General features: G+C 37.2%; 2 protein-coding genes across 2 annotated transcripts; both read right to left on the reverse strand.

Moving 5' to 3' along the window:
* Window positions 1–679: 679 nt before the first annotated feature.
* LOC118057519 (protein NO VEIN-like) lies at window positions 680–11,479 on the reverse strand. The gene is made up of 3 exons (XM_035070119.2): window positions 11,109–11,479; window positions 10,435–10,645; window positions 680–2,335 (listed from the first exon to the last, which is right to left on the reverse strand). The coding sequence occupies exons 1-3, from the start codon at window positions 11,265–11,267 to the stop codon at window positions 957–959; spliced, it is 1,749 nt and encodes a 582-aa protein (XP_034926010.1). The 5' UTR covers window positions 11,268–11,479; the 3' UTR covers window positions 680–956.
* Window positions 11,480–15,022: 3,543 nt separating this feature from the next.
* On the reverse strand, window positions 15,023–21,711 carry LOC118057517 (uncharacterized). Its single transcript, XM_035070117.1, has 3 exons — window positions 21,429–21,711; window positions 20,515–20,725; window positions 15,023–20,018 (listed from the first exon to the last, which is right to left on the reverse strand). Exons 1-3 carry the CDS (start codon window positions 21,585–21,587, stop codon window positions 15,250–15,252), a joined length of 5,139 nt encoding a protein of 1,712 aa, XP_034926008.1. The 5' UTR covers window positions 21,588–21,711; the 3' UTR covers window positions 15,023–15,249.
* Window positions 21,712–25,397: the final 3,686 nt, after the last annotated feature.

Genomic DNA, 25,397 nt, shown 5'->3' on the forward strand with positions numbered 1-25,397 from the left:
AATCCTTCTTCCAAAGTATGTAAAGATTGCTTGGTGGGCAAACAACACATGGATTCATTTCCTACAATGAGCACATAGAGGGCTTCTCAAATACTTCAACTTGTTCATGCTGATATTTGTGGATCAATTACACCAATCTCAAATAGCAAAAAAACATACCTGATTAGTTTTATTAATGACTTCAGTCACAAGACATGGGTTTATTTTCTGGTAGAAAAGTCAGAAGCTTTTACTACTTTCAAAAACTATAAGTGTTCTCCCAAACATATTTGGTTTTCCCTTTGCTGCTTTTGTAGTCACGAGTCATGTTCTTTACAATGATGGGAATTTTCTTTCATCAAGTGTTCTGTTTCATATTTAACACTTCAGCCATGAAAATTATGCTATATAGATGTGAATTACTGTGCTTCGAAAAAGTTTTCTAGGCCACCATTTTCCATGCCCCATCTTCCAATGATCTGATGAAATTTGGATAAATCTGATGCTGGTGTTCATTTGAAAGTGACGTTGTACGGAAGCGGAACACACAGCAACGCAGTTGTGTCGGGCCTATATGCCTCTAAATCTTATAATATTTCTTGGCACAAACAGAAATCTACCAAGAATCATCCCAAGTAGAAAAATTAAATCAAAATGGCACAAGGACATGCACAGGGGGCAGGGGCAGAACACTTCCATCGAACATATTTAAGTACACACCATTTTATAATTCAAAATGACCATGCATACAGCTGCAAAGCAAACAAGGCTGAAAAACACACACCCAAGTCCACTAGATAGTAGACTGACTGAACCAGCTTAACCGCTGATCTCCCTAACATATTGGATCCAACAGTTCACACCATCTTACAAATTAACAAAATAATACTTGCTTAGACAGATGAATGGTGCTGGAAGAAGCAAACGACAAAAACAGAAGCTTGCGAACTTGTAACTATTAAGGGGTTCACACGTACCTAAACAGAAGGGAAGGCAGCATTAAGCAACTCCTCGTCCTCCAGAAAAGTTTTACCATTCTGTTGAGCAGATTCATTAACAGAGCACAAAGAAACGCTCCCATCGGTACCCACATATTTAATTAGTGGAATGTTCCCCATGCCTGTGCCGTGAAACTTGGACTGCCAATTAACAGCAAGGAAATGAAGAAGCTCCAGGTATGTTTCCTGTGAGACTCCCATTACAATATTAGAGTCTTGAATGCACTTTACATACCACTCACTGCTTACCGGTCTCACCCCCAAGAAATCCAGTATGTGATCATACTCTGGCTTATCAAATGAAGAATTCAGAACATAGCAACCATGGGATGAAAGTTTGTGCAAGCTCACTCGTTGCTCCCTTGTCTTCTTCAGTATATTCCAGAAAGCAGGCATTAATCGGCCAACTTCACGTGGTTTATGAAAGAACTGTTGTGCTGTGCATGACTCACTTGGAATGATATCCTTTTCAGCCAGCTTCGCTTTAATTGATTCCCTCACTGAATTCGACTTTTCAAAGGGGGAGCTATGGACCGGCAAGAACTTGAACATTCGAGGCAAACTAGATGCTGGTGCGCCATCCACTGTTTTGACTAATGAGACAAATGCTTCGATAAAAGCAAAGGGAACACAATCAAGAATTCCTTGGTTCCATACATTGTCCCATCGTATTGTTTCCCTTGATGATGCTAGAATAAAATCTGCTTGAATTATGAAGGGAAAGTTGGTCACCATCTCCGTCGGAAGAAATGCATATATTCCAGGGGAGTACTCCATTCCCCTATGGAGGCGCTCTCCATTAGGAAAAGCCAAAGTGATCACCCAATCCTCCACTTCCATTCTCATGTCGACTTTGTTTTCCTGCCTGACAGGAAATTTCTGCTTCCACAAGTAGTAGCTGCATTCTTTTTCAAATTCATCACTGTTTTCCTCTGCAGACAGATGGAGTGTGTAGAACTCGGCATCCATGTTTTTCCTTTGCACGAAATTTGTCTCTTTTGTAATAGCTACTGCACTAACAGTGTTGAGCCTGGGATCCGCGTTTTCTTCCCTGACAGAAAGGCGTTTTATCTTTGAAAGGAACAGCAGGATTTCAGGATGAATACTCGACAGCTGCTGCTTCACGGGGTTCACCTTATCAGGCTTCAGGGGCAAAATCAGTGTAGTAGTTGGGAGGGTAGAGGCGGAACCATAAATCTGTTTTATGTCAGAAAGAGAAGGGCTATCATCAACCCATTCAGGAACTATGTATCCAAGATTGCAGTGTGGACAGGGCTTTTCATTGAATCGTATCTGATAGCCATTGCTGAATATGTAAGGCTGAGCAGCAATAAGAAACACACTCTTGAATCCAATTCCTGCATACCAAACCGACACAAAGTTTATTAGAACAGAATTGAAGATAAATAAGAGGTGCTGATTTAAATAAGATAAACAAAGTTTACGCAAGTCTCACTAATGGGTTGCTAAATGGTACAGTTGCATACCCTATCCACCTCTATCATGATTTGAAAAGATCTTCTGTTCATATGCATTGCATGTTTGTGTTGTGCTTAGCTCAATGCCTTCGCAATTCAATGTTTAAGCAGACATGTTTACTAGGTTCAATTAGTTGAGTTTCCATACAAAACCACGACACAAGTTTTTCATTTGTCGCTGAAGCAAATATATACTAAAAAACAAAAATGTGTTGGCATGAGCTGTACAAACCTACACACAATAGGAAACTATACATGTAATATTCTAGTATATCTTCTATTTATGTAAATCCCGATTGTTATGGGATAGTATTTGATTTCTTTCCAAAGACAGCTAGTAGAGGCAGGATTGTATAAGTATTGTGACAGTATCAGAAATACAATTAAGAAGGAATTCTTGAATGAAATCTCGTCAGGTTTACATGGTATCAGAGCCAAGATCCTTTGTCTGATCTCTGCTAGCAACATCTGATAATGGAGGCGATGGCAACACCAACCGACCTGGTGGAATCAGAGCAACCTAATACGACTGAAAACTTTGAAGACCTTATGGCAAGAGTGAATCAAGTCATAAACCAGAATCAGACTCCAGCAGTAATGCAGGATATTACAGCAACACAGATTGGTATAAAATTGGATGGTACCAATTATGCGTTATGGTCCCAGATTGTCGAGATGTTTATCTCAGGAAAAGACAAGCTAGGATATATAAATGGTGACTTCCCACAACCAGAACCGGCTGCTCCTTCATTCAGGAGATGGAGGACAGAGAACTCTGTCGTGAAGGGATGGTTAATTGGCTCAATGAATCCATCATTAGTCAGCAACTTCATTCGATTTCCCACGGCAAAACAGGTATGGGATTCAATTGCTACAACCTATTTTCGATGGAACTGATGCATCCCAAGTGTATGATTTGAAGAGACGGGTGACTAGAATGAAGCAATCGGGGGAACCAATTGAGACATATTACAACTGTCTCCAAGGCGTCTGGAGGGAGATTGATTTTCGCCGCCCGAACCCGATGGTGTGTGTTCATGACATACAAAAATATAACACTCTCTTGCAAGAGGATAGAGTGTATACTTTCCTTGATGGGTTAGATGACAGGCTTGACAAGATCAGAAGCGACGTTCTTCAACTTAAACCATTCCCATCTGTGGAACAGGCGTATGCATATGTTAGAAGGGAAGATATTAGGCAGACAGTCATGCTGTCAAATAATGGAACCATTCCAGCCGCTGCTATGATCTCTAGAGGAATGAGAAACAGTTCACAGAATCAGTTTACACTTCAGGTGGCCAAACCGGGGAATTCTTCATCACATGGGGGAAAACTAAATTTTTCTAAGGCTAGAGGACAAATGGAAGGAGGAAGTAACGGATGCTCTTACTGTGGGAACATGAAACATACCCGTGAAACATGTTTTAAGTTGCATGGTTATCCAGAATGGTGGACAGAACTTAAGGCACGAAAGTCCAAAGAGTCTGCTGGTGGAACTGGAAGAGCAGCCATGGTTAATGCAGAATATGCATTCACAGGAGGAACATCCACGGTTAAGGAGGAACAACCTGTGACTAAAGAACCGGAGCTTTCACTTGCTCCACTGGTGAATTCAAATGAACTCATGACTGCCCCTCCTGGCAATCAAGGTAACAACAGTAGTGCCTTACTTGTTTCTAAGGGAGGCGTTAATAACGACTGGATAGTGGACTCAGGAGCCACTGATCATATGACATTTTGTTCGGAGGATATTGTGCAACAGACAGAACCAAGGCGAACTAGTATATTCAATGCTAACGGGGTTATGTATCCTGTTACAGGAGCAGGAACAGTAGATATATCCCCATCAATTTCATTGCCTAATACTCTATTAGTACCATCTCTGTCCAGTAAATTATTATCTGTGGGTCAAGCCACCGAAGAACTCAACTGTGTAGCACTAATGTATCCACAATTTTGTCTTTTTCAGGATATTCTTACGAAGGAGATCATTGGGCGTGGTACTAAGAGAGAGGGGTTATACTACATGGACGACTTCAGTTCAGGCAGAGTTAATACTGTGAGTCGCACATTTAGTGCAAGCAAAGAACAGATTTGGCTATGGCATTATCGATTAGGACATCCCTCATTTAGCTACATGAAGCATTTATTTCCGCAATTATTTTCAACTTTGAGACATTCAGATTTCAGATGTGAGACTTGCATTTTTGCCAAAAGCCATCGTGTACCGTTTCCAATCAGTTTTAATAAAAGTGATATTCCATTTATTCTGATCCACTCTGATGTTTGGGGACCTTCCCCTATTACAACTGTTTCGGGTATACGATGGTTTGTGACTTTTGTAGATGATTGTACGTGGATGACTTGGCTATACTTATTGAAACGAAAGGATGAGGTATTTGGTGTATTTCAAGCATTTCATGCTATGGTTCAAAACCAATTTTCAGCAAAAATCCGTGTTCTTCGATCTGACAATGGGGGAGAATATATGAATCGAGATTTCTTAGAATACTTTCAAAGAAATGGTCTTCTCCATGAGTCTTCATGTAGTCAAACTCCGCAACAAAATGGAGTAGCCGAACGGAAAAATCGACATATTCTAGAAACTGCACGTGCATTATTGATTGGCTCAAAAGCACCTGGTCGCCATTGGGATGATGTTGTTGTTACTGCTGTTTATTTGATGAACCGAATGCCCTCTAAGGTTTTGAATTTCAAAACTCCGTTACAGGTTCTATCACAACATGTTACTTTACCATCTCTATTACTTATTCAACCACGTGTATTTGTCTGTGTCGCATTTGTTCATCTACATAAAAATCAACGAACCAAACTTGAACCTTGTGCAGTTCGTTGTATTTTTTTGGGGTATGGTACCAACAAGAAAGGATATCGTTGTTATGACCCAACAAAAAAACGGGTCTATGTTACAATGGATGTCACGTTTGTGGAGTCAGAAAGTTTTTATTTGGCACAATCAACTTCTCCTCTTCAGAGGGAGACTTTGGATGAAGAGCAGAATCGGTGGGATGATATGATGACAGTAGAAACAGCCGCACCTATGGTGAATGGAGAGACAGCCGAACAGACTGTTATATATCCACCTTCTGTTCTATATCCGACTGGGAATGGAGCTGCAGATATCCAGCCGATTGAAGTAGATATAATGAGTGGGGAACCTGAGGTGACAGTAGCACCATCACCGGCTGCAGAGACCAGTATGAATGAGGAAATTACAGTTGAAGATGAACAAGAACAAGAATCTGGACCTCCTAGTATAACAACCCCTCTCCCTGATGTACCCGACAGTGACAATCCTTCCCGTGAGAATACTCCTGAGGTAACATCTCCTTCATTATCTTCTGGAAATGCTTTGGATATTGCTACTGGTTACCACTTACCTTTCAGGCATAACCGAGGCAAAGCTCCAGCTCGTTACTCTCCAGGTGGTGAAGGGAAAAATTCCAAGTATCCTATTTCTAATCACATGACGACAAGGGGATTGTCCGAACCCCTTATAGGCTTTGCACACAGACTATCCTCTGACCTCATCCCTTGCGGAGTCCATGAAGCGTTGGCAGACCAGAAATGGTCATTAGCAATTCAAGAAGAAATGGAGGCCTTAAATCGAAACAGAACCTGGAATCTTGTGTTGCTGCCGAATGGGAAGAAAACTGTTGGATGCAAGTGGGTGTTTTCTATTAAACATAAAGCAGATGGCTCAATTGAACGATACAAAGCAAGGTTAGTAGCCAAGGGCTATACTCAGACATACGGAATAGACTATCAGGAAACATTCTCCCCAGTTGCAAAGCTGAACACTGTCAGAGTGCTGCTATCCCTGGCTGCAAATCTAGATTGGCCCTTACATCAGTTTGACGTGAAGAATGCTTTTCTTCATGGAGATCTTAAAGAGGAAGTATATATGGATATCCCACCAGGTTATATGTCATCCTCCTCTGGAATTGTCTGCAGGTTACAACGGGCTTTATATGGGTTGAAACAGTCACCACGTGCATGGTTTGGTCGCTTTAGCATGGCTATGAGAAAGTATGGGTTTCTACAAAGCAACTCAGATCATACTCTCTTTCTAAAACGACGACAAGGTAAAATAACTGCCTTGATAATTTATGTAGATGACATGATAATTACAGGAGATGATACAGAAGAGATCTACAACCTGCAGAAGCAATTGGCTACGGACTTTGAAATGAAAAACTTGGGTGGACTTAAGTATTTCCTTGGAATCGAAGTGGCTAGATCAAGACAAGGCATCTTTCTATCACAAAGAAAGTATGTACTTGATCTACTTACTGAAGTAGGAATGCTTGATTGCAAGCTAGCGGATACTCCAACAGTTCAGAATCAGAAACTTGGGGAGCACCTTGATCAAGAACCAACCAATAAAGAGAGGTATCAACGACTGGTGGGTAAGCTAATCTATTTATCTCATACCCGTCCAGATATTTCATATGCTGTGAGTGTAGTCAGTCAATTTATGCACTGTCCTAGCAAAGATCATATGGATGCAGTTGTTCGAATTCTTCGATACTTGAAATCGGCGCCAGGGAAGGGACTTATGTTCTCCAAAAATGACCACGTAGATATTGAAGGCTATACAGATGCTGACTGGGCAGGAAGCTTATCTGATAGAAAATCTACATCCGGATACTTCACGTTTGTCGGAGGTAATCTAGTTACATGGAGGAGCAAGAAACAGAAAGTGGTAGCACTATCAAGTGATGAAGCCGAGTTTAGAGGTATGGCAAAGGGGCTTTGTGAGCTTCTATGGCTTAGAAGACTACTCTCAGAAATTGGCTTTGCTCCTAACTCAGAGATGAATTTGTACTGTGACAATAAGGCCGCAATTGAAATATCTCAGAATCCAATCCAGCATGACAGGACAAAACACATTGAGATAGACTGGCATTTTATTAAACAGAATCTAGAAGAAAAAGTAATTTGTTTTCCCTTCGTCAGGTCAGAGGATCAACTTGCTGATATGCTTACAAAAGCGGTCTCCAACAAAAACTTTCACAGCTCTCTTGACAAGCTTGGTATCAAAGACATTTTTTCACCAACTTGAGAGGGAGTGTTGGCATGAGCTATACAAACCTACACACAATAGGAAACTATACATGTAATATTCTAGTATATCTTCTATTTATGTAAATCCCGATTGTTATGGGATAGTATTTGATTTCTTTCCAAAGACAGCTAGTAGAGGCAGGATTGTATAAGTATTGTGACAGTATCAGAAATACAATTAAGAAGGAATTCTTGAATGAAATCTCGTCAGGTTTGTTGTAACCCATTTTTGGGTCCCCACAAAAATAAATAAAATAAATAGCCAAAAGAGGCTAGAAAAATAACGGAAGGCAGAAGCACTCAGAAAATGGTTAGAAAACTGGTCAAGGAGTATAAAGATACAAAGATTGGATTTTTTACAGTATTTTCTTGAAGGATGAGAGCCCTATTGAGAAGGAAAATTTAAATTTTGAGGAGAAGCTCAAATTTGGATGATTAAGGACTGATTCAAGAAATGTTCTGGCGCCTTTATTTTAAAATGGAACGGCGCGTTTTATCCAAAACGACGCCGTTTCATGCAAAAAAAAAAAAAAAAAAAGAGACCGAACGGTGCCGTTTTGAACGGCACTGTTCACTTTCTTCTTCCCCCGAACATTACAGCGGGGAAGAAGGAAAAGTTTGCATTATTTATTTTTCTGCAGGTCCCTCTTGTCACCGACCGAGGCCCCACGCCGGTGGGCCACCGACAGAAGACACTGGCCGACCACCCGCCGCGCTGCCGAAGCCGAGGGAGGCCCGCCTGGACAGCCGCTCCCCGACAGCCGCTCCTTGGCTCCACGGTGAAGCCACGCCCGCTGGTTCTATAAATGGAGAACCGAAAGAGAGAAGAAGAGGAGGAAGACAGAAAAGAAAAAAAGAACCCAAAGAAAAAACAAAGAACCCGAAGGGAGGAGAGAGAGGAGAGACCGAACAGAGGGGAGAGAGTTATATTTTTTAAACTAAAAGGAGAGTGAAGTTTCAAACGAGGAGAGCACCATTGAAGAAAAGGCAGCACCTGCTCCTCTGCACGGGGAAGAAGAAGAAGGAAACAACCGTTGTCCTTAGGCTTCCCAGCCACTGTCACCGTCATAACCACTTGAGGCATCACCGGCTTCCTCTCCACCACCACCACCACCATCAACGCTGCCAAAAAAATAGCAGAATCACCGTGAGAGGGAAGAGCAGTGTGAGAAGCAGAAGAAGAAAGGAGAAGCAGAGGAGAACAGAGTAGAACAAAAACACAGAGAAAAAGGAAGAAAGGCCAGCCACCATCCCAGCCATCCTCCGGTCAGCAACCGCCAGCAAAACCACCACCAGCACCACTGTCAGCTCCTCTACCCAAGCTCATCGTCGCAGGTAACTCTTCCCCTTTATCCCGTATTCGTCTTCTTGCATGCAGAACGTGCACTGTGCACGTTCTGCAAGTAAGAAATTAATTAGCTGGTTACTGTGCAGGGGCACAGTAACCAGCTAATTAATTCTTCGGTTACTATGCAGGTCTAATTAATTAACAGGTTACTGTGCAGGTGCACAGTAACCACCTAATTAATTAACTGGTTACTGTGCAGGTGCACAGTAACCAGTCCATGTTCATTTCGGGTTGTAACATCAGCCACACCATGTGTGGGCTGGGCTGAGTCCAGCCCTGTAGAAATTGGGCCCTAATTTATTTTGGGTTGATTTTTGGCCCAATTTCCTTTTAGGCCGAGTCTGGCCCGTTTGAAAAAATATCTTCAAAAAAATTTGTGATTTTTGTGTAATTTTATTACTGTATTTTGATCAATATCAGTTTTGTATTGTAAAGATACAAATCCGGTATTAAAATACCCGGTTTTCGTCAAACATCAAAGATTTTCAAAAATAAAAAATGTTTTTTGCTTTCAAATTTTTTTTTTCAAAAAGGCCTTAAAAATAGTATTGATTTTTCCTGCATATTTTTATTAGGGTGGATTAATATTGGTTTGTATTTTTATACCATAAGAATACCAATTCAGTGTTTAAAATACCCGTTTTCACAAAAAAAAATGTTTACAAAAAAAAAAAAGTGTTTTCTTGCGTGTTGCATACGGCCAATACTCTAACATGTTTTGAATGTTCCTTTTTATATATAAAAAAAATATTGGAAGTTTTGAAAATGTGTTTTCGCATAGATTTCTTAAAAACAAAAATCATTTTCTTGCATTTGTGGATTTTACAACCTGTTTGTAAAACTCCAAAGGGTATTGGCCAATATTCCAAAAACTATAAAAATCTTATTTTGGGAGGAGAAGTTGTGGTTATTGTTCACCGCTAATGTTTGGATGAAGAAATCCTTAAAAAGGACGAACATCCAAAATATTATCGGGAGTAATAAATCAACGCACATGTTTGAAAGAAGTTTTGGTTGCGATCGAGAACATTTCAAAATTTTAATTTTAATTTTTTTTTCTCCACGGTTTACGAGTCGTGAAAAGTAGTTTTTTTTAAAGAATCGTGAAAATTTTCTTCATTCTTTTATTCTCTTATCCTTGCGATTTACGAGTTGACGGGATTAGAAAACACCAACACCATAGACTATAAAGCAAACCAAACACCAAGCAGCTTACCTTAGGTAGGGCGTATTAGGGGTGCTAGTTCCTTCCCTTTACGCAACCAGTCCCTTGCCTTAGAATCTCTGAAAGACCAGTTAGGGTTCCTAGTGACCAAATACTAGGTGGCGACTCCAAAGAACCAAATCCTTAGAACACAACGAAAATCGCCAGCCGATGTCGTGCCTTTATAAATTTTTTTGTGGGGGTGTGACAAGGTTTACAAAATGTACTAAAACACAACCGAGAAACAACACGACACAAGCAATAAGCCCGCAGCTCGGAAGTGCGCACAACTTATAAAATACACTGTTGCACAAGAAATTGAGCAAGGAAAAATACCTTTCTCCCCAATATAGCCACGCTTCCGGTTCCCTTTCTTAGTGGAATTTCCAACATTGCAAATGGACTCGATATTTTTGGCAGAAAAACCCTTCTCATTATTGAAGATGAGCAAAGTAGCAGGCGCACCAGTGTTTGTTATATCTCGAGATGTTATGACAAACTCAAGTGAAGGATCCACCCCTTCCAAGTATTCATTATCTTCAGCATTCTGTGAAAGGAAAATTCACCTTGGAATCAAAGGATAGTAAACTATGCATATTATATAACATCAAAATAACTGCTACAAAAATTAAAATATCCAAAATTCCTTCTTCATTTTTATTAACTGTTAAAGACCTTGAATGATCAAAATTAGGTAGCTTGATGACTTCATTTCAACTAGAAAAACAACAAGAACCCATTTTTTCACCGAAAGCCACAGCCAAAAAGAAAAAAAAAAGACAGTCATTGACTCAACTTGACTCTTAGCTTTTCAATTCAGTAAAACAAAAAACAACAGAAATTTGCAGCTTCCAACTTTAATCACTAGCAAAGCAATCAGCGACTACAAAATTTAAAGAGAAAGAATGGATAAAGGGCAAATTAAACATATAAAGTAAAACATGCAACATTGAACATACTAAACAGCATTGTCTGGTCACATTGATAAAAAAAAAAAAAAAAAAAAAAACCTGAATGAGTTCCATAAGAAAGTGGACATCTTTAGCGTAGAGTTCAGCAGAAAGATACTTGACAGCCTGATCAAGCATAGGAGCCAAAGGGTTCTTTTCTCCTCCTATTGAGAACGTAGTTTTTCTTATGTGATCTATGTGTTGTTTTGGAGTTGCCATTGTTGCTCTTGCAAACAGAAAAGAAAAAACACCCAGAAACCAAAAAAGAAAAACACGAAGTTGAGTAGTTACAGTCTTACAGAGAGAAGAAACCAAAGGTTTTGAAGGAAACGAAGAAAGCTCGGAAAGAGGAGAAGGTAGCGGTAGCGGTAGTAGCGAGTAGTGAAGTGAAGACTAGAAACTAAGAAGACTCCTTCATAGGGAAGGAAACTTGTACAGGTAGGAGTGGCGGAGTTAAAAGAGGAAAAGCATTGACTTGAAAAAAAAAAAAGGCATAGAAATATTTAAATAATAATTGAAAGAACCTAAAAAATATGTTTTTCCTTATCAGTACAAATTTAGAAAATTAGAAAACTAGTTTTTTTCAAGCATAGAAACATTGTATTTAAATAGGAAGGTTTGGTTTTTCTCTTAGTTTATTGTTCCATAAAATTAGAGTATTTCTCTGTTTTCTGAACATCCATTTTTATTTTTTTTTGTTATGTAAAAAATTTGGCATGACATAAAATAAAGGAGATGGTTCCTAAAAAAAATTTTAAAAATTTGTTTTTGATATTAATATATTAAAATAATTAAAAAAAATAAAAAACAGAATCTAAGTTATATAAACAAAAATACTTCACTTACTTTTACATAATGAAAAAGTAAAGTCATCCACAAGAAGTTACCATAATATACTTAACCCCTAAGGCGTATGGTTAAGGATTATAAAAGAGAGAGAGTACTGATCCCACCAAGGTTTCCATGAATCCAAGTTTGTAACTGTTGGAGCTGCTATACTATCAAACGAAGGATGTGATTAAAAATTAAAATTAGTTGTTATAATCATGCTTTATTATGCTGAGGGAAACTTCCCCTCCTCGTTCTCTTTAAGCATATGAACAGGAAAAGGCTCGAAGGAAAAGAGAGGTGCTAATTGAACGGAACCACCTTAATTCGATGTGATCATCGAATTACCTCATTGGTACAAAAAGAAAAAAGACAAGAGCTGATTCACGAGTGGACCTGCTATCGAGAAAAGAACTCGGACGTAGTGGAAGAGGGGAAAACTTGCTCGAGAAGTAGTGTAAAGGTGGAAGCCGAAGCTCCACAAACGAAAAGGGCTATCAAATTTAAAACATGGAAAAGTGGACTCAAATATTCGTTTTTCACTGTGAGGAAAGAGAGACTGGTCCTTAATAATAATTGAATGGTCCTCTATGATTCGACCGCACAGGTACTGATCAGAGTGTCATTGGCTGTGCGGTTTAATATATTTTTAAAAATAAATTAAAATAAATTATTGAAAATTATTTTTATATATTTTTGAATCGTTTTAATATTAAAAGACAAAAAATAATTTTAAAAAAATTAAAAAATATAATTTTTTAAAAAATACTTTTTAAAACAATCATTACTGTTCTTTTTAAAGACCCCTTTCTTTAGTCTTTGAAACACCTATAATCACCTTGGAAGTGGAGGAATCATCCTTACCATGCACGTCACAGCCCGGCTAACCATAAACGCACGATTCCAAGAATATTTTGAGACCGTTTGTTTACAGGTTAAAAATCACGTTTAAAAGTAAAACGTGGAAAGTGTTTGGTAAAGGAAAAACATGAATTATTGTTCATGGGCTCCATTAATTTCTGTGTTTGGAACGTAAACCCCGTTTGTTTGTTGAAAAATAGTTTTTTTTTTGGAAAGTGAATTCCAAAAAAGTATTTTTTGATATTTGGTAGTGTAATGAAAAATAAGCTGGAAAACATTTTCTAGTGTTTGGTTATGTCATGTAAAATGAGCTGGAAAAATAACTTATTAACATTTTATTTTTCTCAAGTTTATTAAAATAATAAGAAACAAATCTTACAAATTAAAAAGTTGAATGAGAATGAAATTGAAAAAAATATATAATTTCATAAATTATCTCAAATAAAATAAATAATAATCAAAATAATAGAGATCAAATCTAAAAAATTAAAAAAAAAATAAAAGATGAAGAAATTAAAATAATAATAATCAACATTTCATAAATTATTTCAAATAAAATAAGTAACAATCAAAAGAATGAGGACCAAATCTAATAGATAAAAATTTTCAATAAAAAAATGATAAGAAAAAAGCAAATAACAATTATAAAAATAATGACCAAAATTAATATAAAAATAAAATTTTAAGAGATAAAATTGAAAATAAATATTAAAAACAAAATATATATAGCGATTAAAAGTTTGAGGATCAAATTTGATATAATCAGCAAATAATGACATCTCTAAATTTTTTCACAACTTCCGGAAAGTGTTTTCCCTCAAATTTTTTAGGAAAACACTTTCCTGAAAACCAAGCCAAATTTTTCCTTTTACTGGAAAGTGTTTTCCATTTACCAACTTTTCTAATGGCAAATAAACACAAGAAAGTTTGGAAAGTGATTTTCCGAAAACCACTTTCCGGAAAACAAACACAGCTAAAGAGAAAACACTTTCCTGAAAACCAAACCAAATTTTTTATTGACTGGAAAGTATTTTCCATTGACCGGAAAGTGTTTTCCGTTGATGAGAAAGTATTTTCCGTTGACCAATTTTTCTAATGACAAAATAAACACAGGAAATTTTGGAAACTGATTTCCGAAAAACCAGTTTCCAATGAAACAAACGAGGCCTAAAAGAAGCAGCTGAAGGCTGCTTTATGCACTGTTCACGTAATTGCATTGTTCAATGAACAGTGCAATTAACATGAACAATGTGCATTTGTAGATGGTTTTATAAAATAATAAAAAATATTTTATATTAAGTATAATTTATTTCATTATGTAATAGCAATAGTTAAATTTACAATATTTAAATTAAAAATCATCAATATTAATATATATTTTTTTAAAATTATTTTATAACCTTAATTTCAAAAGTATTCTTAAGCAAAAACATTAAATTACTTTTCGTTCAACCTCAATTTTAACCATAGTTTTAACCAAACATCTATTTTTTCAAACCAACCTCAACTAAAAGTACTTCTTATAAAACAATTTTTTTCAAATCACCAATAGCTACTGCAATGCCAAACACACTTTTCAACCTACAAAAACACCATCGTTTTAATATTAAGATGTAAGAAATAATTTTAAAAAAAATAAAAAATATACTATTTTAATAAAAAATACTTTGGTGTTCTGATTTTAAAAATTAATTTTAAAAAATAAAAAATATATATATTATTTTAATATATTTTTAAATAAAAAAATTTTAAAAAGTGATTGTTATCGTCATATCAAATATTTTTATATTATTTTAATATTTAAAAAAAAAAAAAAACTTTAAAAACCAAACAACTATTATTCCAATTTTAAACCATTCATATAGGTCAACTCCACAAGTCTTCAAGCAAGAAGACAAAGGATACGACAGAATGCAAGGAGACCATGCCGTACGTGTATTAAATCGATGCATGTGAAGCCATGGAATCGTTAGCCACAGCTTATGTAAAGACAGACCACACAGCATATCTTTGACCTGCAGACCGGATCAAATTTTCTTAACGTTAAAAAGAATTATATTGCAGTTCAATTCAGTTCTAGTCTGAATTTTTGACACTTGCTTCGATGTTTAGCACATATGCAACCACATTAAAGATTGTGTTTCTCATCTTTCCTTTGCTGACCAAATGCCGGTTTGCTTGACTCAATAGTCTGCAAATTCTTGGACTGCAAACGTCCATGTATCACATTAGGTCATTTCAATTTAAGCTGAGGGTGGGATAGAAAAACTCAAAGGAAATTTCAATTTAAGCTGAGCACAAATGACCATCTTGCATATAGCCGAAGCATACATTTAATAAGAATACATTAGATAGTTGCTAGCTGCGATTCGAAGAAAGACAGAAAACACATAGTTAGGTTTCCTCCGACAGTTGTAGACTCACCAGAATCAGCAATTGATCAACTGGTTGTTCTTAGGAAAACTACATATTTATACATAGGAACAGTAGCATCACATTTTTTGGACACCTACTAAGGAAAAGCAGCAGACAGGAATTCCTCATCCTCCTCAAAAATCTGCAAATTCTTGGACTGCATCAAGAACTGAACTGCTTCTTCATTGAAACTGACCAGGACAGCCACCTTGATCAGCTCACAGAGTGCGCTTATATGATCTTCTTTATCCCACAACACGCCCTCAGCTATGGCTTCCGCTAAATAAGTGGCATATTCAATGCGAACTTTGGGTCCTCCAGCCTTGTCTGGCTTCTGTGTATACAACTTTGAACTCTTTCTATCCCAACGAATCATTCGACTTCCTCTTACCTTCACAATCTCCCCTGAAGAGAGTGACAAACTATAGCTCACAGTAATTGGCTCCGCCGTCACAAGGGCAGTGATGTTGAGGAGGCACCGCACAGCTTCATGCCTCCTTTTCACTTTCATTTTTAAAGAAGGATCAGCTAAAAAGCCAAGAATGAGGCGAACCATCTCTTTTCCTATAAAAAGGACTCTTGGATTCAACGGTTTGAGTTTCACCCCATCTGCCAAGGACAGTTCTTCCTTCCGTGCTGATTCAGAAATTGTGCGAACTCCGATTTTCCTGTATATTTCAAGCAACTTACTTCGGGGCAAAGAAGGCAAGCTTGGCTGAGGATACCAGACAAGTACTGGGCGAGGAGAATGCTTTTCAAAAAGTTCCTTCAGAAGAAGGTCATCAGCTACAAAAACATCATTCTTGTCTAACAACAAAATTTCTCCACGCCCAGAATGAACAGGCAGTTTCATTAAGCCATCAGCAAGAGCTGTCTCCACCTCTGAGCTCCATTGACTCATAACACACTCCCAGAATGCACAACACTGAGCATGTGATAATTGGTATCCTGAAGTTTCCCAAACCTTCCAAAGCTTGCAGCGAGAATCAAAAGAAGGATTAGAGGTGACATTAAATGCAGTGGAGAAGAAACAAAGCAAGTCCGGCTCATAGTATTCCTCCAAAAAATTAAACCGCTGACCAAAAAGACCTTCTCTGTTGTGCAGGACACATTCTTCTGCATTAACCCACTTACCGTTCTCCTCTCCATCAGGAATCCAAATCTTTCTGGTTGCATCACTTTCGGGCATCCACTCATTTCTGCTCAAAAATTTGAATATTCGAACAATAGTGGAAAAATCAGAATGGTGATACAAGTTACTGGCTAGCAATGGGCATGCCTGATACACTTCAACAGTAACTCCTATAGAGCTCAGCTCTTCCCTATATGATGTGATGTTAGAGCCATAAAACACTTCATCAATGAATGGTCCGTCAGTGCTCTTCAAATACAAACCCCATTTGGAATCAAACAAGCAACAGTTGTCTGGAGTCCTGTAGCCAACATGGGTTCTTAACCACTCTCGACGAACATTTTTTTGAAAAGTGTCAGGAAAGGAGTAATCCTTCTCTTGCAATAAAATTCGGATGCACTCCAGCAAAGAGAACACATTCTCAGAAGTTATGTGACAAGGATTCAGAGGAAAATAAAGACCCGCAGCCACAAATTTCACACCAGCTTTAAATTCAACAACAACTCCCATCTTCTTCAGCTCCTTTTCATATTCACGAATATCCCTCCCGTAGAACTTGTCACTATCATCAATGAACGGAAGGAGAGTAATTGCGAGGATTGACTCCCATTCAGGACCATACAGGATGCAGTTTCCTGGACACCTATAATCACCGAGCCGAGTCCTCAACCACTTCACTTCGCGGATGCACTTCTTCTGATCTGAAGGAAATTTAAGAGAATTTTCCTTTAGCTTTCTGTAGCACGACAGGAACGAAAAAACATTTTCTTTTGAAATGGAAGAAAACGATGCCTGTCGTTCGAAAGATTGGACGAACACATTGACAGCCTCCTCAAAATCTACCTTTACTCCCAGCTGCTTCAACTCATTTTTGCGAGTGGTGATGCGACTTTCATAGAAATCATGATCAATCAATGGGACACTGTTGAAAACCTCTAGAAGGGAGCCCCATTCAGGATCAGGAAAGAAACATTCACCTGGAGATTTGTAACCCACATTTGTCTTCACACATCTCACGCCTTTAAGAGCTTTGGCAAGTTTGTCTGAAGACGTTGAATGATGCATGCAATCTAATATAAACAGAAGAGCCTCTGCTGTCAGAGAAGATGAAAAAGAAGAAAATAAGTTGTCAACAACCATCTGGTAATTCCCATTGAAGTCAACTATGACACCAAGCAACTGAAGTTCTGCTTTGAAACAATTAATTTCTTCACCATAATCATCTTTATCAATGAAGGGTATTTTACTGATTTGCCTTGCAGTTTTCCATTCCTCACTGTATAGAACTGATCCATTTGGAGACGTGCAACCATGGGAAGTTCTTAACCATCTGCCTTCTTTCATTTTGCTAACAAAGTGATCCGGAGAAAGAAAATTTTGCTTCAAAAATCTGATGAAATTGAGTATTGGTATCACATAGCTTCTGGACAAAGTGGATGAAGCTGCAAGAGACATCAGATGATTTCCAATAAATCTACACGCTTCCCCATATTCGAACATGACTCCAGTTGTTTTTAGCTCCTCTTTGTACTCCTTAATCTTATCACCATAAAAACCCTGGTCGATTAATGGGATATCCACAAGCACAGTTCCATTTTGCAAAGTCGTTCCCCAGTTTGAATTTCCATCATCTGAAGTAAGTAGGAATGACTGTGATGGTGGCCTGTGATCTGAAGAACCATTAACTATAATCATAAGCCAGCTACCGTCTTTTATGCAAGTTAACAACTTTTGTGGAATGCAAATTCCTCTGCGTTTTAGCTCTCGAATCCAATCCAACAGCAGAAATGCATTCTGTTTTGTGAGTGGCCCGGACAGAGTAGGTATTCCAGCATTGGGAGGAGATATGTTTGGAATATCAGAAGCTTTGACACGAGTAATAAGGAATTCCATAAACTTTTCTTCCGATGTTCTAGTGCCAGCGAAACGTGCAGGATGCAGGTAGTCCTCTCCGAGCTCGACGTAGTTTTCTTCCCTCCAAGGATTAGAACCAATCAACTCCACCCATTTGCTTCCGTTAGCAGGGACAAGAACTCCACTCCTTTCTTTGGTCACATGACCATAGCTATCCACTAGTGGCATTTTACCACACAAAGAATCAACCCCCTCTGCATTCAGATAACCCTGTAAAAATGACTGGTAAAGGAAGCAAGCATAGGCGATGGTGTTCTTCCTATTATCATTGAGATGATTGGTTACTATTGCTGCATAGCCATGTAAATTTATCTCAGAAACTTTCACCTCAACTCCAAGCCATTGCAGGATGTCCTCCTTCTTAGAAAATGAATAGATGGCTTCCTGTGTACTTTTCGGAAGGAAAAATCTATTTCCAACAAATCCAAATTCCTTGTTCCAAGCAATCAACCAAGATATATAATGAGTTTCATGTGATCGACATAACAACCTCTCACTGTTCTTCTGAGCTGATTTGTTGATGCTGCACAAAGACACACTACCATCACGATCTACATATTTTATAAGTGGAATGTCGCCCATCGTGGTGGTGCAAAACTCCGTACGCCAATTATTGGCCACAAAAAGAAGAATTTGCAGATAAACATCTTCTGAGACTCCCATTAAGAGATTAGAACTCCGAATGCACCTTGCATACCATTCATTGTTCACATGTCCCACACCCAAGAAATCAAGTATATGATCATACTCAGGTTTATCGAAGTGAGAGCTCAGAACATACCAGCCATGGGATGAAAGGTTATGAAATCTCACCCCTTCCTTCCTTGCCTTGTTCAATACACTCCAGAATGCAGGCATTATTCGACCAATTTCTGATGGTTTGTGGAAGAACTTCTGCTCCGTGAAAGGCTCACTTGGAACAATTTCTTCATCAGCAAGCTTTACTTTGATTGATTCCCTCACAGCATTAAGTGTTGGATAGTGAGAACTCTTGATTGGCAAGAACTGGAACAATCGAGGCAGACTAGACACCGGTGCATCTTCTCTCGTTTTGACTAACGAGACTAATGCATTAATAAAAGCAAGCGGCACACAATCAAGAATCCCTTGATTCCAATTGTCATCCAAAAGTATTGTTTCCCTAGATGATGCCAGAATAAAATCTGCTTGAATTATGAAGGGGAAATTTGTGACCATCTCCGTAGGAAGAAAAGCATAGATTCCAGGCAAGCTCCTTCCTCGACGGAGACGCTTTCCGTTAGGAAAAGCCAGAGTGATTACCCGATCTTTCACTCCCATTCTCTTCTCGACTTTGTTTTTTTTTTTCATTGGAAACTTCTGTTTCCACACAGAATAGCTGCATTCTCTGTCTTGCTCATCAGTACTGTTTACCTCCGCAGACAGATGGAGTGTGTAGGACTCGGCATCCATGCTCTCCCTAGCCCTGAAATTAGTTCTTTTTGTAATAGCTATTGCACTCACTGTATTGAGCCTAGGATCCTCATTCTCTTCTCTGACAGAAAGGCTTTTAATCTTTGAAAGAAATAAAAGCACTTCAGGATGAATGCTGGACAGCTGCTGCTTCACAGACTTCACCTTGTCAGGTTTCAGGGGCAAGACTATTGTTGTTGTCGGAAGAGTTGAATTGGAACCGTATATTTCTTTAATGTCAGAAAGAGATGGATTCTCCTCAACCCATTCAGGAACAACGTATCCAAGATTGCAGTGGGGGCAAGGCTTTTCATTGAAGCGTATCTGATAGCCGTTGCTGAATATGAAAGGCCGGGGAGTGATCAGAAACACACTCTTGAACCCAATTCCTGAAACTCAACCAAATGTTTGGTACTTTAGAACAACATTAGACGCACAGTATAAAACCTTTCCTATGGATAAAGCTCGTAAAGATCGTGCACTAAATTCAGAGTCAAGTAGAGAAATCTACTTTAATAAATAACTTAATCACAAGTCTTGTTCTCCATACTTATCATGAATGACAAGTAATTAAACACGCATGGGCATGTAGGATGCTACCATTAATTCATTAATGTGGCATAAAAAAACAATGGAGCTTAAGATTGGCCCTGCTGATTTAGAACTGACGAACTATAGAATCACTTCTGCTTTGTGATCTTTGGAATCAACCACGACGTTGACAATAGCAAAAGATTTTCTGAAATTGTCAACATTGAACAGAATGGTCTCATTTCAATATTTTATTCACATTCAGCATAAACATATAAGATCAATGTTCCATTTAAACCTGGGAGGCTACTAGTTGAAATTTAGTCAGGAATGATGAGTGAGTGAGAAAAATACCTTTCTCCCCAATATAACCACGTTTCTTGTTGCCTTTCTTAGTGGAATTCCCAACACTGCAAATCGACTCTATGTTTCTAGCAGAAAAACCCTCCTCGCTATTGAAGATCAGCAAAGTGGCTGGTGCACCGGTGGCTGTTATATCTCGAGATGTTATGACGAACTCGAGCGAAGGGTCTACACCTTCCGAGTAATCATTGTCTTCCGCATTCTGAGAATGAAAATTCACCACTTGGTAAATTACACATCCAAGATTTCATTACTAATAATTGCGTGTCTGTCTTAACTGGGCTACTTGGATCGATATCTTCGTACGTAGCAATATTTATGGTCCGATAACACAAGGATGATAAGACAAGGATAAGTTCAGGAAGAGGCCTGAGTTGAAAGGAGTGATCGACCTCACTAAAAAGATTCATAGCTTTACGGACGGTGAGGAGTTGTAAATATGTTAGAGATGCAAACAACTTGAATAAATAAATAAATAATACAAATCTGTATTAGAGTTCTTGCGGTTGAAGGCGGCTTGATATCTTTCGTGTGCTTCACATTATTACAAGGAAAAATATTGTATTTTTAGCCACATCGCTGATTTGTTGAAGTCCTCAGATTCGGCAACAGACAAGAAGGAAAATAGGTGCATTTTTTCTCCCCTCCTTTTCACATCAAGACCTCAACTCTCGAAAACTAAGGCAATTAACTGGTTGACCTGTGCTCGAATTTAGCTTTTCAACTCCCTCGTATATTAATTATTTGGAATTAAAGAAAACACCAAGACTCAAGGGTCAGCATGGGAACAAAGCTACTAGCAAGTCATTGACCACCAAGTCAACACATCATCATTCTCTTTACTACATAAACAGATAATCAAGTAAAATCAACACAATAAAGAAGAAAAGGAAAGAAAGAAAAACCTGAATGAGTTCCATGAGAAAGTGGACATCTTTAGTGTAGAGCTCGGCAGAGAGATACTTGACAGCCTGATCAAGCATAGGAGCCAAAGGGTTCTTTTCTCCTCCTATTGAGAATGTTGTTTTTCTAATGTGCTCTATGTGTTCTCTCGGACTCGCCATTGCAACGAAAACCAATGGATTCGATACACAAAGCACTGTGTATTGAATTAGTGATGTGGTCTTGCTATGAAGAGTGAAGAGTAGTGGAGAGATTGTGAATATTGGAAGCTTAACATGGAAGAAAGCACGTTTGGTCTCGATGGGGGGAATAAAGTGGAAAGCTATAGATGACACCTTAAGAAATCACTTTCTCGGAATGTCTTCTTCGAGTCGGCGCTTGTTTTAAATTTAGGGAGGACCTCACTGTCCATTCTTAATTGCATCCCAAACCTATAAATTTTATCATTCTATTTCAAACATGTTTTTTTATACATTTCTCAATTGATTATATTTTCTTGTGTTTTAAATGCTTTTTTTATCTGTTGTGCATATGTTATGCATTAATTCGAATAAATATTAATAAAAAGACTTGATTGAGAGTGTTTTGAAATGACTGGTTTTATAGGTTCTATATTCAATCGAGGATGAGTACATAGATCAGGGACTAAAATCATGGAAATTCAAATTATTTTTGGGATAGTATTTAGGTCTGTTTAATAATGTTACTGTGGTTATTTTTTAAAATATTTTTTATGTTAAAATATATTAAAATAATATATTTTTTATTTTTTAAAAATTATATTTTATATCAGCGTATCAAAACATTTAATCATAAAATTAATTTAAATTTCAGTGAAAATATTAATTTTTTTAAAAAAATTACAAGTATTCCTATATTTTTAAAGAATCTTTTAAGAATTTCGTACGGAAAAACAAAAAAGTGTCGAACACAAAAGGTCAAAAGAATAAGAAGACAAAAGAAAATGATAACATGGTATAATTGTTGATCATCTGATGGATTTTATTTATTTTTGTTGACATCTTTTTATATGATAATAGTGGTGAGACCTTTTTTTTTAGTGAAAGTTACCTTTAAACTCTGATTCGACCACCTAAAGGCCTCCTCAAGTCAAGGAGAAGATTGGAAACCCGGTACAGATATGTTTTTAAAAATTTTAATTTTTTTTTTAAAATAAATTTTATTTATAATTTTGCTAATATTAAAATGAATTTTTCAAAATAAAAAATTATTATTTTAATATATTTTTAAGTAAAAATATTTTAAACAGTCATAATTATTATAATTTTAAAATAACTGAAAATCGTGTTTTTTTATTATTTTTAAAGTGGGGGAGGACTTGACCTAACAATAGATTAATATATCCGTACACAACTTGACAAGAGTTGAGTTTTGTTTCCTTAAAAGAAAAGAAACCAAGTCTCATGTCCTTCGAAATAAGTTGGCACTTAGAATTCAATAAAAAGAAAATAAAAGAGCTGTTATATAGGATTTAGAGGGCCCATATTAATCTATTAGGTCCAAGTCCTCCTCTTCCTAGTCCTCCACTTAAACCCCAAAACAAACATGACGCACGCCGCACAGAGAAGAGTTGTGATATAGCTTTTTAAAATATTTTTTATTTAATAATGTATTAAAATTATATTTTTTATATTAATATATTAAAATAATTTATAAATATAAAAAAAAGAAAAAGAAGAAAGAAATGCTCTGATTGTTACTTTCAAAATTGTCACATGAAGCATACAAAAATCTATTCCTCAATCAATGAACTTCGACGAAATCTTGTAAAAAAAAGATAAGGATGTTATAATAAATTAAAATATTATTTGATTTTGTATTTTAAATATTATTTTAATATATTTATATATATAAAAAAAACACGTAAGGTTAGCAGAGGTTCTGTTCCATTCCGCCATACGAGACTTTGGTACCAATTTCTTTAAGCCAAGGCACTGGAATCAGATACTATTCACCGGCACTCCGTAGATAAACCACAACATCAAATCAAAGTTGCCTCAGATCATCTGTAATTGTTGGATTCTGATCGATTTTTGGAGCAATTAAAGCTTCCAAAGCATCCCAGACATGAGGAACAAGGGAACATTTTCGAAGCCTCTGCTTTTCATTCAAAAGATGTCCAAGGAAAGCCTGATGGTGGTTCAACAAGAAGATGCGCAAAGGTTGCTACTTATTTTAATGTAGTGATTAACAATCCTTTTATTGAGAATATTTTCTTCTTTACTTGGGATACGAAACTGCTATTTGCAGGTTTAGGTTCACAAGCAGGGGACTGCTGTAGGGAGGTCTCTAGACCCAACAAAGTTCAATGGCTACAATGAATTGACAACAAAATTGGATCAGATTCTTGAAGTCAATGGTAAATTAGCTGCTCCTAACAAAGACAGGCTGATTGTTTCTATTAATGATGAGGGTGATATGATACTTGTAGGAGATTATCCCTGGCTGTAAGAACTCAAACCCTAAGTCCTATTTTTCTGTTCGAACACAAATTGATCGGCAAATCTCATTCACTCTCTTTGTCCTTGAATGATATAAGACTTTTCTGTTCGAACACAAATGCAAGGACTGTATGGTAGGTCACCCTAGTTTAATGAAGTCAATTCTAATTTTGGTTTTTTATGTCTAAAACTCGGTTAAGATCCTGATTAATAGAGCCTCAAGTTAATTTAAGTCTCAAGTTAATATGTGAGATTAAGCTGAGTTTTAAAATTAAATCGAGTCAATTTGTATAGTTATGTTGAGTTTTAAAACATGAATATAGATATTTATGGATTAATGTGAAAACTCTATTGACAAAATTCTGTTTTTATATAGAGGCAGAAAAAATAATAATAATAATAATAATAATAACAACATAATCAAAATTGTCAATAAATGAGAGAGAGTTGTGAGAGTATGTGAAGAGAATAAAAAAAAAAACAAAAGAGAAAAGAGTTGCAATGACAGCAATATGAGCTGGGAGTTGAGTTTGAATAAAGTGATTCTTCTCCTCTATATATTTGTTTTGTATTCATTCTCTATCTCTAATAATATGGATCTCTCCCGTGAATATAAGTAATTTGTCAAACCACGTTAAATATTATATAAGTGTGCTTAGCCTTTAATGAATAATTATCAGTATATCACCGGTCAGATTCTCCAATATTTTGCTCGGTCTTGCATTCACTCTTTCCCCTGAAGATAGACGCATACTATAGTTTTACCTAACTAAAAAAACTTTTATCTGCGGGTATGGCAGAAAAGGTTGATGGTGGTGATTATGCTTCATGGTTTCCTCCAAAATATTCAATTGCTACTAACCACCTTGTTAGGAGGCCAGAGACTCTATACTGGGGTGATTAAGCTCCCCCGGGTTCATTAGCATTTAGCATCCAAATCAATTCAGCAGTGCCGCCATCAGGTTCCCAAATGAATTTCCTAGAGTGATTAATCACTGTCCATCGTTTGGAAAGCAATTTTATTTCTAATCCAGGAGACAGAAGGAAGAAATTATGTATTCTTCCAAAATGCTTATGACAAATCCACAAAATCTTCATCAAAGATCTCGGACTGTCAATATTATTGACACTCACTATTTGCTCACATCAAACAAACAGCAAGTTTATATACCTCAAAGACTCAAACAATGAACTTGGCAATTATGGCTCATAAAACCACGTGATCAGTACTATATCGATTTTCCATATGCAAAGCTCTGCGATAGGAGTTCTCGAATTACAATGCTGATTGCATGATTTCTGCTATTTGCTCTGTTCATTGCATGCATGACAGTCGGATGCCTGCTGATAAAACACGATCATGTATAGGCATATCGAGCTCCACTTTTGTCCTGCAACGCAGTTGTGTCGGGCCTATATGCCTCTAAATCTTATAATATTTCTTAGCACAAACAGAAATCTACCAAGAATCATCCCAAGTAGAAAAATTAAATCAAAATGGCACAAGGA

This window comes from Populus alba, chromosome 15, assembly GCF_005239225.2.
Source record: "Populus alba chromosome 15, ASM523922v2, whole genome shotgun sequence".
In the NCBI taxonomy this organism is placed as follows: domain Eukaryota; kingdom Viridiplantae; phylum Streptophyta; class Magnoliopsida; order Malpighiales; family Salicaceae; genus Populus; species Populus alba.

What these genes read in the sequence shown, in the direction of transcription:
- LOC118057517 (XM_035070117.1), bottom strand. Translation starts at nt 21,587, where the DNA reads ATGGCGAGTCCGAGAGAACACATAGAGCACATTAGAAAAACAACATTC. An exon ending in TTCTCATGGAACTCATTCAG is followed by an intron (nt 20,726 to 21,428) that starts GTTTTTCTTTCT and finishes TTTCATTCTCAG; the next exon opens with AATGCGGAAGACAATGATTA. An exon ending in TGGTTATATTGGGGAGAAAG is followed by an intron (nt 20,019 to 20,514) that starts GTATTTTTCTCA and finishes GTTGAGTTTCAG; the next exon opens with GAATTGGGTTCAAGAGTGTG.
- LOC118057519 (XM_035070119.2), bottom strand. Translation starts at nt 11,267, where the DNA reads ATGGCAACTCCAAAACAACACATAGATCACATAAGAAAAACTACGTTC. An exon ending in TTCTTATGGAACTCATTCAG is followed by an intron (nt 10,646 to 11,108) that starts GTTTTTTTTTTT and finishes TTCCTTTCACAG; the next exon opens with AATGCTGAAGATAATGAATA. An exon ending in TGGCTATATTGGGGAGAAAG is followed by an intron (nt 2,336 to 10,434) that starts GTATTTTTCCTT and finishes TTTGGTATGCAG; the next exon opens with GAATTGGATTCAAGAGTGTG.